At 37.7% G+C, this 20,271-nt stretch overlaps 3 protein-coding genes across 4 annotated transcripts; 2 read left to right on the forward strand and 1 right to left on the reverse strand.

Annotated features, from left to right (window-relative positions):
* The first annotated feature begins 950 nt into the window (after nucleotides 1-950).
* On the forward strand, nucleotides 951-3,511 carry LOC130991564 (pentatricopeptide repeat-containing protein At5g19020, mitochondrial). Its single transcript, XM_057915852.1, has one exon. The coding sequence runs from the start codon at nucleotides 1,100-1,102 to the stop codon at nucleotides 3,101-3,103; it is 2,004 nt and encodes a 667-aa protein (XP_057771835.1). The 5' UTR covers nucleotides 951-1,099; the 3' UTR covers nucleotides 3,104-3,511.
* Nucleotides 3,512-3,616: 105 nt separating this feature from the next.
* Nucleotides 3,617-10,183, reverse strand: LOC130991563 (mediator of RNA polymerase II transcription subunit 33A-like). 2 transcript variants are annotated; one of them, XM_057915849.1, is made up of 13 exons: nucleotides 9,613-10,141; nucleotides 8,795-8,905; nucleotides 8,283-8,630; nucleotides 7,730-8,049; nucleotides 7,559-7,650; nucleotides 7,128-7,476; nucleotides 6,825-7,032; nucleotides 6,525-6,639; nucleotides 6,223-6,384; nucleotides 5,725-5,919; nucleotides 5,259-5,646; nucleotides 4,966-5,172; nucleotides 3,617-4,847 (listed from the first exon to the last, which is right to left on the reverse strand). In XM_057915849.1, exons 1-13 carry the CDS (start codon nucleotides 9,891-9,893, stop codon nucleotides 3,748-3,750), a joined length of 3,876 nt encoding a protein of 1,291 aa, XP_057771832.1. In that variant the 5' UTR covers nucleotides 9,894-10,141; the 3' UTR covers nucleotides 3,617-3,747. The 2 variants fall into 2 exon arrangements, with proteins under 2 accessions (XP_057771832.1, XP_057771831.1); XM_057915848.1 differs by having other exon boundaries at nucleotides 5,259-5,919; nucleotides 9,613-10,183.
* A 7,600-nt stretch (nucleotides 10,184-17,783) lies between these two features.
* On the forward strand, nucleotides 17,784-20,098 carry LOC130991565 (endo-1,3;1,4-beta-D-glucanase-like). Its single transcript, XM_057915853.1, has 7 exons — nucleotides 17,784-17,994; nucleotides 18,089-18,110; nucleotides 18,864-18,981; nucleotides 19,129-19,219; nucleotides 19,293-19,382; nucleotides 19,595-19,695; nucleotides 19,779-20,098. Exons 1-7 carry the CDS (start codon nucleotides 17,847-17,849, stop codon nucleotides 19,923-19,925), a joined length of 717 nt encoding a protein of 238 aa, XP_057771836.1. The 5' UTR covers nucleotides 17,784-17,846; the 3' UTR covers nucleotides 19,926-20,098.
* Nucleotides 20,099-20,271: the final 173 nt, after the last annotated feature.

The raw sequence follows: 20,271 nt of genomic DNA on the forward strand, positions 1-20,271 counted from the left end.
TTCATGAATTAAAAAATTAAGTAATGCAAAGTGTAAGTTTAATTTGTTTATGTTAACAAGCTTCAACAAATGAGCTCGAACGAAATTTTATTGAATTGTTTTGCGAATATAAATCGGCCCGTTTTGACCATGGATCAGAATACACATTGGACTCCTGCCAAAGCCCAAGGCCCAAAATCAAAAGCCCAATGCTCGATGTTCAATTGCCTAATATCAACTTAATTCAACCATTATTATCAAATTAATTCAAAGAAAACAATGAGAGGTCCATCACTTAAATGTTCGCAAAGGAACATGCAATTAGATAAATAAAACATATTTCCTCAAAAGCTGAGAAATATTATAGGCTAATCAAATCCTATGAGAAATAATTGCACTTTTATCAGAGTTCTATAGTATAGAAAATGTTTCATAGACACTTTTATAAGAGTTCTATATTAGTGTAGAAAATATATATAATAGACTCTCAACAATCAAGTTCTCTTTGCTTAAAAAAAAAAAAGAACGGAGAATGCTTAGGCGTATTTTCACGGTCTTCATCGAAAAATGATCGATAAGAAAAGATGAGATTTTTTTTCCCTTTTTCTTATTATAGATAAAAAAAATGAAAAAAAATGTTAAACAATATTTGCACACCACTACCCTATTATCCAACATTAGAAGGAAAATGAGTGAAAATGAACTGTCCCATAAAATATTTTACTCTATGTTCTATTATAGATTCACAATAAACATATGAAAATGATGAAAATAAATATTTTTCCTTATTTTTCATCAAAATAAACGCACTCTTATGGGAATTCGTGATTTTTAGAGTGAACCGAATAATTCTTTTTTTGTTCTTTTACAATAACATATAAATCACGCGAAGATAAATTATACTTGAAAAATCAAAATCAAAAAAAGTATACTACTACTGTCATTGTTTGTTAAAAAAAATACAGGAACTATTACTATAATTATTCGATTAAATATTTAGAAACTCCACAAAAAGTGCTGTTTTTCACACAAATCTTCAAATTCTTCGTGGGTGCTGATTCCATCAAAAAATGATCTTTGCCGTTACACCCAAAATCCCACCTTTCCTTCAAAACTTCTAATGGCTCTCTCCACAGTTTCCCTTCATTCCATCCAAACCCTTCTCAAGAACCGCGCAGCTTCTTTAGAATTCTCGCTAGTTTCGGCGCTCAAATCCATCTCATCTTCCCCTTCATTAATCTCCTACGGCCAGCAACTGCATTGCCTCGTGCTAAAATCAGGGCTCAATTTCAATGTCTTCATACAAAACAGCTTGATCAGCATGTACTCCAAAACCGGGATGTTCTCGTGCGCGAGATCGATTTTCGAAAGCTCCCCGAAGCTGGACTACGTCTCGTTTAACATAATGCTTGCCGGGTATGTGAAACACAGCCGTTTGGGCGATGCCCACAAACTGTTTGCGAAAATGCCGCTGAGAAATTGCGTCTCCTATACGACTATGATTATGGGGTTTGCTAAGAATGAGTGCTACGGCGACGCCATTGCGCTTTTCAGGGAGATGAGACTGTTGGGAGTGGTGCCTGGAGAAGTGACGATGTCGAGTGTGCTATCATCTTACGCGCGTGCCGATGGAACTAGGACGAATGCAATGCTTCTGCACGGGTTGGTGGCGAAGCTCGGCCTTGACACGCGTGTTATTGTTTCGACGAATTTGGTTCTTCTCTATAGCGTTGGTTCGTCTCTTGATGATGCAAGAATCATCTTTGATAGCATGGTGGATAGGACTGTGGTGTCTTGGAATGTGATGTTGAATGGTTATGTGAAAGGAGGGCTGCTTGATTTGGCTAGAGGTATGTTTGAATGGATTCCCGGGAAGGACGTCGTCTCTTGGGGCACGATGGTTGATGGATATATACAAGCCGGGAGGTGGAGAGAGGCGTTGGCGCTCTATTGTGAAATGAGGCACACCGGCTTGAGGCCTAATGAAGTTATGGCTGTTGACATTGTCTCTGCTTGTGGGCAGGAGGCTAGATTGCACGAGGGTCGACAGTTTCATGCTTTAGCAGTGAAGATGGGGATGAACTGCTACGACTTCATGCAGGCGACGTTGATTCATTTCTATTTCGCATGTCAGCAAGTTGAGCTTGCTTATTTGCAATTTGAGGAAGGAACTAAGGATCATGTAGCTTGTTGGAATGCCCTTATTGCGGGGCTGATGAGGAACGGCATGGTGAATGATGCTGCGCGTTTGTTTAGGACAATGCCACAGCGGGATGTTTTCTCTTGGAGCTCGATGATCTCTGGTTATGCTCAAAACGGGCAGCATAGTTCGGCCCTTGAGGTTTTTCGTGAGATGGTTGACGAAGGGTTTAAGCCTAATGAAATCACGATGGTCAGTGTTTTCTCTGCAATCTCTAGCTTGAGCTCGTTGAAGGAGGGGAGATGGGCACACGAGTTCATCCATCGTAACTCAATACCAATCACTGACAAGTTGGGTGCAGCCATCATTGACATGTATGCCAAATGTGGGCGCATTGATTCCGCTCTAGAAGTGTTTGATCAAATCCGACACAAGGCCAGAGACGTCTCTCCTTGGAATGCGATCATCTGTGGCTTGGCCATGCACGGGGATGCAGAGGCGGCCTTGAGAATCTTCGGATACTTGCAGAGTCGAAAGATAAAGCCCAATTCAATCACATTCATCGGAGTCTTGACCGCTTGTTGCCATGCTGGTTTAGTGGAAGCCGGGAAAGGCCATTTTAGGAGCATGAAAGCTATGTATGGTGTGGAGCCTAACATTAAGCATTACGGGTGTATGGTGGATCTGTTAGGCCGAGCTGGGAGGCTGCACGAAGCAGAAGAACTCGTGAGAACCATGCCTATGAAGGCGGATGCTGTAATTTGGGGCACGTTGTTGGCAGCGTGTAAAATGTACGAGGATACTGATATAGGAGAAAGAGCTGCTCGAAATCTGGCTATGGTGGAACCATCACACGGTCCGAGTAGAGTGCTGCTGTCTAACCTTTATGCAGACGCAGGCAGGTGGGACGATGCTTTCCTCGTGCGGACAGCAATGCAAAACAATAACCTTGCAAGATCACCGGGTTACAGTGGTGTCGTGTAATCCCCAGATTTGAACAATGAGAGTTCATGAAACTAAACTGCATTGAGTTTTACTATCCAAATACTTACTACACAGATGTAGGCTGGTTTTTTTGATGCTCAACCACATGAAGAAGAGAGCTATCAAGATCATGGCGGCGTGATGCTTCTCGGGTGCAGATCGATACAAAGGGAAAAGCTCTCTAGATTGAGAGGTATAGTGTTACTTTGGTAGCATCCTTGCTTGCTGCTAGGAGGAGTGAGCAGAAATGAAATAGAAATTACTGATTAGGTAAGGTTATTTTTATGAACAGAATTTGGATTTGGTATTTCGGTTATGGCTTTAGATGTAAAAATACCGAATAACCGAAAATGGAACCGATTATGAGAACACATATAATTCTAGTAAATATAATTTTTTTTATTTTATAAGCCTACAGAAACAGAGTAATACTTTACTTTCTCTTGATTTGAATCTGCATTGACAGTTTGATGTTCACTTATTTTGCTAAAACTGTGCATTAGTTGCTAGTAGTAGTCATGAAATTGTAAACCTTCCATTTCTACTTTGTACACATGCATCTGTTGAAAAAATTAGTGGGCTACAAGACTCCTGTACAAAGCTTTTAGTTGATCTACAAAATTTCCAAAGTTAGAGAACAAAAGTTATAACTCACTTTCTACAACTAGTTCAGCTGCAGAGCCCATGGCACCAACTCCACCGGCTCCCAGCAGGGCGAGCGAGAGCTCCGCCTCGTTCCACCGCCTCAGACCCTTCGACAGCCTCCTCAACAGCTCGACATCCAAATCCAGTATCCAAGTAGGCGTGCATCGCACCATCAAGCCGAGGAATCCCGACACGTAGGCGTGCCAGGTAGCTGGATCACAACCTAGTGAGATCTTCCCATCCAGGGCGCTCGCCACGAATTCCATGTGGCAACCGAGGATCTTGGGCCGCCGTTTTGAAGCTGCTGATGATGTTGATGAGTCGACGCCCCATATGAAAGCCCCGGACAGCGCTGCTAGATATGCCAGCGCGTAACCTCGGAGCATTGGGAGCATTCCACCTCTGTCCCCTTCTCTCTCGGATCGATGAATTGACATGAACCAAGATGGAAGAGTTTCCTTGATTAGCGACTGCACGAGCCCCAGCCCGCCGGTCAAGAACACGACAGAAGCTCCGAGAGATGCTGCTAGCTTCACCTTGGTTAAAACTGCAGCAAGAGAAGCGTGGTTCCTCCCGTTTTTGGATCTTCTCGGGAGGCCCCCGTAGACTATGTCTTGTACGGTTTGCATGAGCAGCGAAACTATCTCCTCCCTCAAGAACATGATGTCTCTGATCGAGCGATAAACTCTCAGATACAAAATCCCCGGTGCGACAGGAGAGATCCCGCCATTGAAATGCGACCCGAATCCATGACCTAGAAGAGCTCCGATCCCACCATTGCTTGAGATGCAGCAGCTGCTGTTGAAACCAAGGATGGCACTGAAGCAGCTTCGAAGGAGCTGAACAACAGCGTCGTTGCTGTGCAGGAAGACAGTTCGAGAAGCAGAGAAGACGAGGAAGTCACTCCAACGCTTCGCCTTTTGGGTCCACAAAGATGCAACTATCGGCATGCATGGCCATGGGCAGCCTGCAGCAAGGGACTCCAGAGCTGGCCCAGCCAGATCAAGAAAACGTTGGGAGGCTTTATCGAGCTTGTAGGTTATGGTGAGGCTCACGAATGCCGCCAGAGGCAATGGAAGTGCAGCCGGAGAACTCCCTCCTACACGAGTTTTGCCAGAATCGAAGATTGAGAACAGGAGAAGTAATAGGAGGTCGTATTTATAAAGTCTTCAGCTCAGAACAATACATGAGATGAGAATCAAATTCTTAAAAAAAACCTGCAGCAAGACTGGGGATATCGACACCGGTGGCAGCTAATATTTTCTTTATCTGTTCCTCAACATTGGAGAGATTAGCAGCAGGACTCGGCCAATCTGTTCCATTCATGAAAACCGTCTTCCATACTCCTCGAGTCACTTCAGCTGAGAAGTAACTCACTATGGTGGCCAAAGTTGCAGGAAGATAATCAGCTAAATCTTTTAGCCCTGTAAGAATGCCAGGCATTAAGGTTTAAAAATGGAAAAGGTTTTAAGTATCATTGTCATTAGGCTTAGAATTGTATTATTCTGACCTGTGCAGAGTTCGCGAGGCGACAATCTTCCATGAGCGCACGCGGTCAGAGCAGCATCAGCCACGAAAGGGACAGCTTCGAGTATGTCCCAAGCAGGTAATTTAGGTCTCAGATAACCATCCTCGCTTCCCGGTCCAGACGAGCTGCTACTTCCGGACGTGACGATGGTCACGGACTGGTTTCCTCTGTTTATTTTTCGGAACATCATGTTGAGTAGTGTGTCCACGTTATGATGAACAGGAGTCCCGTTGATGAGGCCGGTAAGAGGAGAAGCTATGCAAGACAGATGCTGTCTGTACCACACTTTTAGTTTGGGGAACGAGTCCACGAAGATGGGTTTGGACGATGTAGAACTTGCAACCTGGGCAAGTCTCCTCCGGTTTGGATCCTTGAGTAAGTTACCGGATGAAACTAGGTAAGAATTCCGTACTAGTAACAGATATTCGGGAGTGAGCTGGGATCCTACCGGAGGTACGTCTCCTACTCCATACTCGATGGGAGGATGATTAAATCTCCATAGTTTTAAAAGAAGGGCAAATGCATTTGAAAAAACGACGTGGGCTGATATTTCTTCTCCTGTGGTCAGGGTCCATGAGATATTCGGCACACATGAACCGAAGACCTCACATATTGTCATCAATGAACCAGCAAGCTCTGGAACCTGTCAAAGGAAGGTAATCCTCTTTCACTCACTTCCTCAATAATTTCAAGGCTAAACTCATGCCTTTTTAGTTATACTATTTGCAGATTGTACTATTTCATATGCATATTTGGTTTGAAATAGGATTTCGTTATTGAAATGGAAATTTTAAGACCTCTTTAGATAAGTGCTTTGGAAAATATTACTACTATTTTAGATAAGTGCTTATGGTTAATAACTTAATAGTCCATTTGAAATGGGGTCCAAAACAAGGCTCTGAGTTTCCAAAAATTTGTAGAGAAATATGTTCTTACAATAACATACCAAGCCGTGGATGGAGAAAATCTGAACACAGTCTACTGGTGAGATTCCGACAAGGAGAACATTGAGCATGGGAGCGCAGGGTATCAAGTGGCTTTCACTCCCAGAATAATCGACAGGAACGGGAGGAGATAGTAATCTAGTTATAAAATAAAGAATGTGCTCCTGCACAAGGAAGAGTTAATATGTAGTTAGAGGACTCTGTAATTTGAGAGACAGGTGAATTCCCTGAATCTATCTTTGGTTAGGAAAGTGAAAAGCTATACATAACTATCCAAGTAAAGGAATGAGCGAATCTTTGTTACCTGAATGCTCCATCCACGAATCAACGAGGCCCCACAAAGAACAGAAGCAGCAGCTATCCTTTCATCACTTGATCCTTTGGTTGCAATTTCAAAGATTTTTTCGATCTCTGCAAAGCTTCCATTAAATCCATGAGCTCAAATTCAGTTACTTCACTCGGAAAAAATCATTGAATCAACACTTAAGGAAAGAAAATCACTTGACGAAGAGCCATTCTGCAGCTTGTGAATAAAGAATGTATGCTTAACAGGTAACTGATTATCTTGTTGTCACTTGACAGGCACAAGCAAGGCGCTGCATACCTTGAAGCAGGTGTCGAGACTAAAGCACTGATCATCACGGGAGTGAGAGGCGCCCCTTTCATAAATGACGACCACCCAACTTGAGTTGGGACATTGCGTGGTAGTTGGTTGATGCACCCTTTCACATAACCGGGCCACAAATAGGCAGATGTGTCCAAGAGATTTCTGGCTATGCACGACTCAACAATCAAATGATGAAGGCTTCCAGCTGCAACAGAAAATGTAGGTTTTCATTGTTTTCTTATGTAATATTGCACTATCTTTGTTTCATAATGATACTGAATAAGATAATGCATTACTTACAGCAGTTAACTGGCATATCCATCGTGCTGATGCACTCGAAGTATGCAGCAACGTTGATGCCGGAAACGAACATCATGGCTTTAGCAGCAGCCTGATTAGCTGAAGGTATGACTGACTGTGGTGGTGTGAGCAAGCTCTGATAATCCTGTAGATCCTGAAGACTAAATATCAAATCCATACGTCGTTTCCCAGGGACGTGATGCTCGGCTCCGAAACCATATCCGAGCTCATCCATGGCTGTGCTTTCCTCTTCCACGATAAGATCAGCAACTACAAGAGTTGTGATTGACAGCAACATGCTCAGACGAGTATCCAGTCGAGGCACCGGCCCCTCAATGGGATCCCTCTCCTACAAATACAATGCAGATTCACTTATCCATTACCATTGCAGATAACTAATTAACAAAGGTTACGTTTAGTTATGTTCTCACTCTCTGAACGAGGCGAAGAGCAGCCATCCAAAGTCCGAGAAAGATCTCGTGCCAAGAGGCCGCATTAGTTGCTTGAAGAGATTTAACCAAACCTGCAGATATGAAGTCATGAATCAGAATCTTTGGTGCATTTGTATGGAAACTTGAGGCCTCGAACAGAATTCTTGTTACCGGTGATGATTTCTACGGCACTTGTAGCATTCACTTGTGAACCATCCATCGCGTCTTCCAGCAGCATGTCGAGAGGAAGCCAGAGAGCAGAGCGGCTAATTCCAAGACAGAGACCAGCGTAGTTCACGAGAGGTCTGGATTGTAATGCAGGGTGGAAGTCCTGCAGTAAGCTTGGCTTGAAGTAGTGATGTTTGCTTCTTTGAGTATCTGATATCAACTGCAGTAGAGCTTCGGGTCTAATGGCTTTCGAGTTTCTCAGAGACGAGGAGTTTTCGACAAGAAGCTGCATTCTCTGAGTGAAGCTCTCCCAATGTGTGCACCTGAGAGAGAGAGAGAGAGAGAGAGAGAGGCATCATTCATTGTATAGACAGAGAATCAAAGTGATAAAAATGTACTATAATGCTACAAGGCAATGCAATTCATTCCATCAATTTTGCAAGTGATACATAACTCTTCCCATCAATTTTGCAAAAATATGTTCATTCCCACAAAGAATAAGACAACAAGCAAATAACATATGAAAATTTTGAGGAAAAGGGATTTGAGTTCTAACATGTTTTGGCCAGCCAAGTGAAGAATCCTTGAAGTTACATTGTTTTGCAAGAACTCCCCCAATAACTCAATGGCAAAGACAGTATTAACAGCTCGCAATCTCTCATTATATTCTTTCCTCTTCCCTTCAAACATGTCGTGAACGTCATCAACTTCCATATCTCGAGGCTTGACTGGCCATCGAGGCTCGATCTCTGCAAGTTGAAGCAGCCCTTCATCGTCCAATGCCAAGTCAACCAACTGCCAAACGATACAGAAGACGAAGAGAACCAACAACGCACTAGCTTCATTCACTTGCAAGCCAAATACGCTAGATAATTGAAGAATTTCATCTAGTGAAAACATGGTCCTGCAGCAACAAGATTGATCAGCTAAATTATGAACAAAATCATCTAGCATGAAACTTCAGCAGCAGTAGAAGATACGAAATGATTGTCTAGAATTTCCACCTGCCCCAAATGAATAATGCTATAGAAGTGAGCAAATGATGCCTATGAACATGAAGATACTTACTTGTCATAGTTTGCCAAATTTGTGTACTCTTTCAGAGAGAAAGCGTGTCGTTTGAGGAGTTCCAAGTATAATCTAAACGCCGCTGGACAAGAACCTCGATATGGAATCACTCTGTTCAACAGGTAGAGAAATAAAGAACCTAAGCAAAATGAAGAAGATGATTTTGTGACACACTTTTGCTCTACATATAGCAAAAGATGTCATATTTCCATTATGCAGGCAAAAGTGAGAAGAGGTACAGAAAATCTGCAATTATTTATAAAGCCAGCATGAGGGAATTGCCATAAAGCATAGCAATGCAACTTCATGAGCTTCATATTGTTTTGGCACAACACCCTTTAACTATCTTACAATGAGCAAGTAAACTTGACTACTTGAGACGAACACGAGATACAGAGCATAAATCGGCACACCCTTCATTTGCCATTCCATACTAAAAATCATAATCATCATGTGTAAACATGAGGAAGGGAAAGGGAAAGAGAAAGCAACTGCATATGATTGCAAGAACATAAGTACTCTCAATTAATACCTTATGCTTCACAACACAAAGCAAGTTCAATGAAAGAACAGAGTCAACAATTATTCCATAAATCACTAATGATCAGAACAAGAACAAATATTCACTATAATTTGATGCTATGAAACATCACAATAATCAACAATAAATCCAAACAACATGGGACCAAAAGAAAAGTGGGGAACATAAACAGAAAATCACAAATTACAAAAAAAAAAGGTAGGGACCTTTTGCTGGCCAGCCAAGAACAAACAAGATATTTTTCAAGAAGAAAAGTAGACACAGATTTCAAAGAAACCTTTCTGATAGCAATCCAAGAACAAGAAAGGGGGGCACAATCTTGAGAGTCAATGCCTTTTCCAAGAATTTCCAAGCAATGGGCACATTGTTTTCCCAACAAATGTGTGAAACTAAATGGTTGGCTAATTCAATACAAGGTAGGGTGATCCCAGCAGAGCTCAAATTGGATGAAATCTGGATTGACCACAGCAATGGGTCACTGCCCTTTTCTTGGGCCACCTTAGTTTGCCCCAAAATAGTGTCCCATATGCTGCAGCTCATCTGGGTTGCCACCTCCATTGCCTTCTTCCTCACAACCTCAACATCACCTTCATTTTGGAGAGAGAAAGGTGGTGGCCTGGTGTATTGGTGAGGTTAAGTTGGCATTGGTTAGAAAGAAAAAAGATTCCAGCTTTGATTCAAGCAAGTGTGTGTTTGTGGGATTAAAGAAAAGGGTGAAATTCAAGAAAGGAGCAAAGTGCAAAGTGGTTGGTTTTTCAAATGTGAATGTCAAACCCAAAGAAGTGGGATTCAAGTGGCTAATGTTAGTAGATATGGTTTGCCCAACCACTTTTTTAATTAGATAAATATTGCACAAGTTTATCAGTAGGATTATCCAATTATATATGGAAACTCATTTTCATACACATAGTAATTATATATAAAGCCACGATATATTGGTGTATTATCACTAGTAAGTAATGTGCTATTAACTTTCTATAATATAATTGTGTCTACACACACAATCCAATGTAAATTATGTGTAATGGCAATGTACGTAATTTTATGTACTAGATGTTATTGTATCTGAAATGTGTTTGTGTGCGTATTAATGATTCATTTTTTTATAAATTTTATGAAACAAATGTGTAGGTAATATCACATCGTTATCACATTACGAAAATAAAGTGAAAAAAATATTGAAACCAAATCAAATTTAGACCCCAAAAAAGGTTGCAAAATATGTTTATAAACATGTTTTAAGTATAAAATAAATTGCATCAATTTTCTTTGAAAACATTAATAATCCGTATATGGATTTTCGAAATAGTGTATAATATAAATAATAAATTAGAAAGAATATCCAATGTGTTTATTGGAGTATTTTCGTTTTAATTATGTGCTCTTGATCTAGGAGATGTAAAAGAAGATAAAATAAAATAAACCGCAATATCGTTTCCACATTTGCCATTTCGGTCCGTCCGCGATATCGTTTCCACTTCCATTTATAGAAGTAGGGTCCACAAACTTCCACTCACAACAATTGTGGGACCCAATCTCCACTCACTACATATCCACTACAATCCACCACTTTTCTTAAAACCCGTGCCGTCCACAATGTGGAAACGATATTGCGGACGGAGGGAGTATGTTTTATATTCACTAGAATGATAATGACGACAACGAGATTAGTTGAAATTTGAGCCAACACTCTTTTTTAAAGCGAATATGATGACAATAATTAAGATGATGGTAATAATTAATACTCCTATGATAATTCCACACATTTGGATTAATTTAATAGAAACTCATTTGTACTATATTAAAACAGTAACTCCTAAGTTTAAATTGATTTCAAATTAATTTAGATGATAATTTTGTATATTATAGAGAAATTAAAATCACAAGTTTTGCAAAACTTAAATTAATACAATTGTAAAATTAAATGTTAACACGTTTAATTATGTCCAAAGAAATAGTTCATTAACCGACATTAATTTTTTAATATTCGATTTACATACTTCCATTTAAATATGCTATAAAAAGAAAAATTTATGAAATTAAAAATAGATAACTTTTCAATATATTTAATGGGCGATTTCAAATTAATATATATATATATATATATATATATATAATTGCTATTGAAATTTATAAATTTATAATTTTAAATTCTTTCCGTACATCATCTATATAATTTTATATATAATATAAAATATTTTTTCCGTGCATTACACAAAGGGTAAATTTAGTGAGATAAATATGGCACCATGGAATAGTTATAAATAGTAAGAGCTATTGAATTATGAACTATGATTGAATTGGTACCAAATCAACAAAATAGAACATAAGGTTTTCAGGTTATAGATGAATAGTTTCTAAATAAGAAGAATTAAAGAAGGCCAAAAGGCGAAATCATTCCCTTTATATATAAATTTTTTAAAAAAGAAAAAACCCACTTATTTGAGCATTTTGTGATGCACCAATTCCGATGGCCCACCAATTGATAATGAACCCCTTTTCTCATTGGTTAATAAGTTACTTTCATTTTTCATATTAATTTTTTTTTTTGATCAGTAAAGTAAAACTTTTATTGAAAGAAAATGGATCAAGGCATCAGGATTGCCAATCAAAACAATAAAACAAGTTTGAAGTCTTTGGAACACCAAGAAGTAAAAGGAATTCCTAACTCCACTATTTTGTAGGCCTCGTTCCAACTCCAAAGTCTCCCCTTAATCTGTAATACAAGTCTATCAATATCCCAAGCCTTGTCCTGAAAACGACTACCATTCCTGCTTTCCCAGAGCAACCACACTGTTCCAACCCACAAAGCTTGAAGCAGTCTTCTTTCTCTCTTCTTTTTTCCAGCCGCAATGAAAGAAATGAAGTGTTGAAAGATACCTCTCGGATTTGCCGTTTTGATGTCGAGCCATTGAAAGATCTGGTCCCACACCGCCGCTGCTTTCGGACAATGGACGAACAGGTGTTCCGTCGTTTCCTCACTAGAAACACATGCATTGCACCATCTCTCCTCCACGCTGATTTGGACATTTCTTCTACTCAAATTATCACATGTTGCCAATCTGTTTCTAAGACATCTCCATGCCGTCACCTTGGCTTTATTTGGTGTTGGGGCCTTCCAAACCTTTGCCATCTCCAAAGGTAAAACTTGTTGCTCCATTCTTGTTTTTGCCACAATTTCATATGCCGACTTGATTGTGAAGCATCCATCTGTTGTCGCCTTCCAGTTCCATCCGTCTGTTACACCTACACAAGGAACAGAATCAGCAATCACCAACCGGAGATCCTCCTCAAGCCCTTTCTCCCTCTCCCTTAACTCCCTCCTCCACTCCAACCTCCATACCCACGACCCTCCCTCCCAAAACCCGCTTTCACCAACCAGCCTTTTCTTGTTTAGGCTCAAATTATACAATCTCGGAAACACAAACCTAAGGGGTTTGTCTACCACCCACACATCCTCCCAGAAGCTGATCTCAAGCCCATCCCCAACTCTTCGCCTCAAATTATTGATGAACCACCGATCTCTCATTCCACCTCCCTTATCTACAATTTTTTTGCCACCACCCTTTCGCCTCAAATTTTTTGCCACCAACCTTCATTTTTCATATTAATAATTCAAATTGAGATTTCAAAATTAAATTTATAATAAACAATATGTAAGACCTAAAAAACAAAATAAGTTACTCTTCATAACCAACTTGAAATTTGAACTATTTATTTTTGTATGATATAGTAGTATCATAAAATAAGCATCTTTGTACATATACAAAAGTAATGCTATAAACGTGCGTGTGTTGGTCTAGTGACATGAGGTTAATGTCAAAGATCTGAGGTTCTGAATTCGAGTCATTCGTCATACGGTATTTAAATTTTCTTTATTTATTTATTTATGCATTTTTATCAAAAATATAATAATAATGCTATAAATAAAGCATTATTTCATACTATATAAGTAAACATAATTCCTAAACTAAGTCATGATTAACTAATTTGGTAGAAAAATAATTGCAAATTGAAGCTAGGAAGCCGGTAATATCCTTCCACATCATGGATTAAACCACTTTGTTTATTATTAGATTTCAAGAAATAGAATAAAAGTTGATAGTGGTTAGGGGTAGGTGGAGATGAAGACAGGGTGACATCCCTATCAAAAGTTGGCATTCGTGATGATATTGCTTTAGGTAGTAATACAAAAAATGGTCCCTTTTTTGTATATTAAAATATTTTTTTTGCAAATGGATTTATCTATTATTTGTATGGTGTGGCAGCTTTTATTGTTTATACTTGGCTTACACATGATAATATTTAGGTAGGTGAGGGGCAAGTGAGTGTGACTTGGTCATGTTCATGCCCATGCCTACTAGCAAGTGCAAAAATGGGGTCCACACATCACATACTATAATATTTCTATGTATAATTTTTGGATTAATTTCGTGGATGACAAATCTATGGACAAAATAGAGAACCTAATTTTATCATATTTCTTGTATTGGTTAGGGAGTTGTGAAGATGAATGATAGAAGTAAACCCTATGAAGTATCAAGTTGAGCATCCACCTATCTTAGTTATATTTATCACTCAATAGAGTAAAGATAACTTTAAACCTCAAATTATTTATACACTATCAATTATATTTTGAGCTATTAAAAATATTTTTTTAATTTTAAACTATTAATTTTATATCAATTATACTGTCTATATATTTATTTATTTAAGAAATTTACAATATTAAATAAAAAAATTAAAAAGCTGTGTCATAGGGGACTCGAACCCAATACCTTTGGCCTTAAACATTAACCCCTTACTGCTTAGTCAATACACGCACACAAAATTATACTCCCTCCGTCCCATTGATCTTTAACTGTTTTCCTTTTTGGGTTGTCCCATTTATCTTGTTCTGTTTCTATTTTTGGTAATAATTTTACACTACAAACAACATGGGTCCCACACCTTTACACACTTTTACTACACTAATTTAATTCTCCTTAATAACTGTGCCCAAATCAAATGGGACATGCCCAATGGAATAGATGGAGTACCATTTATTTATTTTTTTTTGCTCCGAAAATTTGATGTGACTCGTCGAATGCCACGATTTATTTAGAATTATACTTTTTTTAACCTACATCATATAAAATAACGTCATTATATGTCTTACTAATTAAAAATTCAAAGAGTGAAAAATGGATGAAGGGTACAATTGATATAAAATTGATAGTTCAGGGTTTAAAAAATATTTTCGATGATGTAGAATATAATTGATAGTGCGAAAATAGTTTGAAGTTTAAAGTGATATTTACCCTTATTAAAATAAAACTTAAACTTGATGCTTTGTTAAACAGTACATTTATATATATAGTTGTATAAAATTCTAGACTTCATGGATTATACATTTGCCAAAATAATTATTTTAAATTTCAAATTTCTTAGATCATGATAAATATTTATATCACATAACTAAAGTTTTTTTATTGGCCTAGTTAGGCAGATGGTTTATCAGATCTGGCCAATTATATTGCTAAGCAATCATAAGACCAACTTAACATTGAGTAATATCATCTACATATATGCACATTTATATCAAACTCATTGCATATTAGTATTCAAAAGGTTTGTCTATTGTATAGTTCATGGAGCTTCAATACGACTTTCGACCGGTGATATTTGTAGAGTATTCTATCATAATAATATTTTGAAATAGATATTACGTATACAATGAATAAAATAACAATTATTTGTTGATCTAAAAAAATAATTGAAAGTTCTGTTGTTGTTGCTTTCGCAAACTCATTTGATAGAATGATGGAACAATTCACTCAACAATATGTAGAAAAGCATAAATGCAGTGGAAAAATAAAGTATTCAACAATTCACTATAAGAATCTCTTTTGACAATGAAGATACATGAACCACTTAATAGAATCCCTCTTATTGAGTGGAGTTGAAAAGAATGAAATCTCTTATAATCATATCAATCTTATTGAGTGGAGTTGAAAAGAATAGAAATCTCTTATAATCATATCAACTAATGCTAGCAACAACTAGTTCAAGTTGAAAAGAATAGAAATCTCTTATAATCATATCAACTACTGCTAGCAACAACTAGACTTTGAACGAAGCTAATCCATAATATCAAACAATCAATGAATCAAACCTACCGACTAGCCCTAAGAAACGAGTCTCCCACCCAAGGTTTGTTAGACACACGAGTCTCCCACTCAAGGTGTGCTGTGAGTTAGATGTCATGAACGATTTTCGAACATTAGCTTCTGGACATGTACCGAACGCAGTGAGCTTTGCCTCTATTTATAGATCCAGTATATGCTTAATGGGCAAGAAAAACATGGATGCGTCTTCTAGGTTTAACTTGGAGTCAAAGTAGTCTTATTGGTTTAGCAAATTAACCAACATCCCTACTTTCATGGAAGACCAAGTCTTGCAAGCTTTAAATCTTCTCCTTCCTTCTTTGTAGTATTCGTAGGTATCATGACCAAGTCTAAATTAAATCTCCTCATCTTTTCTTTTTAGATATCCGAAAATATATAAATACAGATATTGATTCTCTCAAAAATATTTAATTAAGAAGATATAATTAAAATTTTATTCAAAAATGAATAAATAATTATTAGAATTAAAAATAACTCCAACAATAAGTACTTATTATATCACGTGATTCACGTGGTTGATTCTGAATAGCCGAATAATCAACTCAAGCCCCAGCCCAAATCAACTAAAATTCAACTCTCAAAGTCCAAGTGTTGTGTTGGCTTTGAAGCTCACTTATATATACACATCAATTATCACTTATTTTAAACCAATGTAATAACTATTTTTTTTTTTTAAGAAGAACCAATGTAATAACTAGTAATTAAACAGGTATAATATGAATAAAATTAGGTGGTATGTTTATTTTGGTCATCTGCTAGAAGAAACATACAAATTAATTAACCTGTACCATGAAAAGGCCTAAGTTGGTGAGACTTTGTGGGGTTGTATAATAATCCAACATTTAGAATTGACATTTTATCTTTTTTTATTTAGGTTTCAACTGATTTGACTGTGTTGCTATCGCGTTACAGCTCTCTTATATTAATTGTAACAAACTGGGATCAAATGGAATTTTTTATTTCGATCTGAATTTATGTAAAAAGGTGACGGTTGATGGGAGCAAAGCACACTAACCTTAATGCCAAGGCAAGCAACAATTATTGTTCTTCTTTTTATTATTAATATTTCCATATAACTATATAAAGGTTAACTCTTTCCGCGTTAGTTTGGCTTAATATATATCAACAGATGTGATTATCTATTTTGTCTCATTTCGTAATTTTTTTTATTTTATTTCAAAAATCTAGGAGAAATAAATAGAGCAAATGGAAAGGATTTAATGGGCTTTTATTTTATTTTATTTTAGAAATCACTAATGGTCATAGACTTTTTAGCAATTTTTAGATGAGAATCTCAGGATTTTTTGAAATTTAAGTTTTACATATATATCTATTAGTTTCTAGTTTCTTATATGGTATATAAGCTAGTGTGAGTTAGTCCTATATAAAAAAAATGAAAAATATTTATTTCTCCTATATATATATATAAATAAATAACTGTTTCCCAAAATTGTTTTATTATAAAGAGTTGGTCTATATGGGCATGAGGGGCTTAACAAGTAGAGTATACTAGGACGCTTGAGAGAACCATGTCGAAGGAACTCGGCAAAATGACCCCGTAACTTCGGGAGAAGGGGTGCTCTCCTATATTTTGATTAGGAAAGCGACTGTTTATTAAAAACACAGGACTCTGCTAAGTGGTAATACGATGTATAGAGTCTGACACCTGCCCGGTGTTGGAAGGTCGGAAGGAGAAGTGTTAGTTGCTTTGAATGGAAACCCCGGTGAACGGCGACAGTAACTCTAACTGTCCTAAGGTAGCGAAATTCCTTAAATATTTTTGTTGTGATTTTAAGTGGTGATTGACACAAGTCACACAAGAACGAAGGAGTATGTAAACTAATATTTGTATTTTAATAAATATAAGCTATAAAGTAAAAAAAGAAACTAGTGGAATTTACTAGTCATGATAAATGAATTGGGCTCAAAGTAAAAGTTCAACCAAACCCGTCAAGCAACGGAGGCCCATTTAAGAAAAAGAGTTGGTCTATATGGGCCCAAAAAGAGTTCAACCGGTGGCCCAGAAAGGCCCGAGCCAGCAAAAAGAGTTTAAAATCGGGCTTTCACGGCCCGTTTGTAGCCGTAGGCCATTGATCTTACTTTCTTGGTCAGGCAGGCCCAAAATAATATGTGGTCTAAGATTGGGCCCGGCCCGTTGTTACTTTTTCGAACATCCGGGCCGGGCCGGGCCAAACCAGAAACCGGGTAGTTGGATTTATGGTCAAATAGCTGATGTAAGCCATGACATAAGTCATATGTAATGAAACATTCTCAAGCATAATTCTTCATAAATCCCCAATTATTAATCTTAAAACATACTAAAATTAGAAAAAAGGAGAGCAAAATGTTGGGGCCTCACTGCACAGAAAATCCCCCAAGTCTGAGCTCAACAAGTGGAGCAGGAAATATTGAAGAAATTGGAGGCCTTCAAACTTATGTAACAGGAGATCAACATTCCAAGCTTGCTATTCTTCTAGCTGCTGATGCATTTGGTAAACAACAACATTAATTTTCAACCACTTTCTTCATGGATCAAGACTTTGACTTTTTCTGTAAATTTCTTTTTCTGTTTTTGTTTGGGTGTAGGGTATGAAGCTCCAAAGTTGAGGTATAGCTTATATTCTAAAGTTTCTTGGTCATTGACTTGGAATATTCTCATTTTATTTTGTTTCATTTATACCTAAAGGATTTGCTCATGCTTTTTTGTTATGTCTACTGCTTGATTTCAGTTCTATTTGTTAACTGCACTTAGCAGAAAGATGAAGACAACATTGGACTTAGGGGGTGTTTATTTGGATGATAGCTTAGATATATAAAAATAAATTGGAATAATAATCCATCACATATTTTGTTGGATTGAATAATTTTAAGCTTGTTTGATCGTGAAATCGTTCAGATAGCCAATCATATACCCCTTAGGGTGCGGTTACTTTGATGGAAAAGAAGAGAAAATATATATTTTCATAATTTTTCCATCATTTTCACATGTTTACTATAATAGAAAATTTTCTTCGAGGTAGGGTGGAATATTTTCCCGATAAGCTCCTTTTCATTTTCTCTTCAATGTTGAATAATACTATCTTTGGGTAGTGGTGTGAAAATATTTTTCAACATTTTCTCATCTTTTCATTTGAAGTAACCATATGATAAAAAGTGAGAAAAATGTAATCTTTTCTCATCTATTATTATCCATCATTTTCAAATGAAAATTTTACAACCAAAGTAAACGAACCCTTATAAGTCACATTTTGTGGAGTAGATTAATTAGTACTATTGTAGCTTGCTAATGGCCCTCTGCATTAACTTCGATTTTCCTAACAAAGATTGTCCAAACTCAACTCTACCTCTTGGTAACATGTAGGAGCCTAGCTGACAAAATTGCAGCTCTAGGTTTCTTAGTTGTGGTTCCCGACTTCTTCAATGGCGATCCATTCAGCTTTGAGAAGCCCCGGGAAGCTTGGTTGGCTGCTCATACCCCGGTTCGTTTCCTTTTTTTATCCATTTATATCACAACACATTCGAAGTTGAAGCATCTTGTTAGGCCAGCTATGAAGTGGAAACATGACCCTTTAGCCCGTTTGATAATAATCGAGCTATATATCTACTTGATTCTGTCGACATTTTAGGACAAAGGGTGTGAGGATGCCAAGAATGTGGTTGCTTCTCTGAGAAGCAGAGGTGTGGCGAAAGTAGGCGCTGCCGGTTTCTGTTGGGGAGGTGCAAACAATCTTCGAGTTCATTGTCTCGTACAAAGCTAGCCGGTGGCTTATTTTTGGTGTTTTTGTTGTAGGAATGGTTGTGGTGAGGCTAGCAAAATTTGATTGCATAGATGCTGCAGTTTTGCTGCATCCTGGCCCTATTACACAAGAACAAATAAATGGTGAAGATTTGATTTTTATTTACCTATTCAATATTTTTGATTAGACAACGGTTTTTGAGGGTTGTTGTCGAAATTCTCGATCATAGACAACGGCGGCGCTAATGCAACGTTGTCTATCAGCGTATAGACAACGATAAACGTGTTGTTTATATTTGGTTGTCTAGTAACAAATTTCTTGTAGAGTGCTTTTGACCTATGGTTGGAAATTTTAGAGGTGAAATGTCCAATTGCAATGCTGGGAGCAGAGATTGACAATTATGCACCACCTGAGATGTTGAAGCAGCTAGGAGAAATTCTAGAAGCAAAAGCTGAGGCAAGAATGCTCTTATTCAGACAACTACTTTTACTGTGTGAGATGGGAAATTTGGTTGTGAAATGGGAAGTTTGGTTGTGCAGGTTGATAGCTTTGTGAAGATATTTCCTGGTGTTGGGCATGGATGGAGCGTGCGATACGACGACAACGATGAATTCGCTGTGAAAAGTGCTCAAGAATCTCATGTGGATTTGATCAACTGGCTTACCAAATACATCAAGTTTGAATGATCGATTTATGTGGAATTTGGAGGGTGTTTTCGCGGTTGTTTACGAGAAGTTTTTGTTAAAATAAGCTCTTAAGTAGTTTATAAACGGTGAAAATAAGTTTGTAATATAATCCGATGTCATGCACATGATTGTAACAAAAATTACAAATATATTTTGAATTGACTTATAATCTTCATTTGTGGAGTGTTTTCTATTTTTCCCCAAACTCTTAAATAAGAAAAGTTTAAGGTTCATAAATCATAACAAATCATGGTTTTCAGGCCCATAACGTCCCCCGTGGATCAGAGCATGAAGTTGACAGATTATAACAAATCATGGTTTTCCGACCCATAACGTTTCGGGTAGA

The sequence above is a fragment of the Salvia miltiorrhiza genome, chromosome 7 (genome assembly GCF_028751815.1).
Source record: "Salvia miltiorrhiza cultivar Shanhuang (shh) chromosome 7, IMPLAD_Smil_shh, whole genome shotgun sequence".
Taxonomy (NCBI): Eukaryota; Viridiplantae; Streptophyta; class Magnoliopsida; order Lamiales; family Lamiaceae; genus Salvia; species Salvia miltiorrhiza.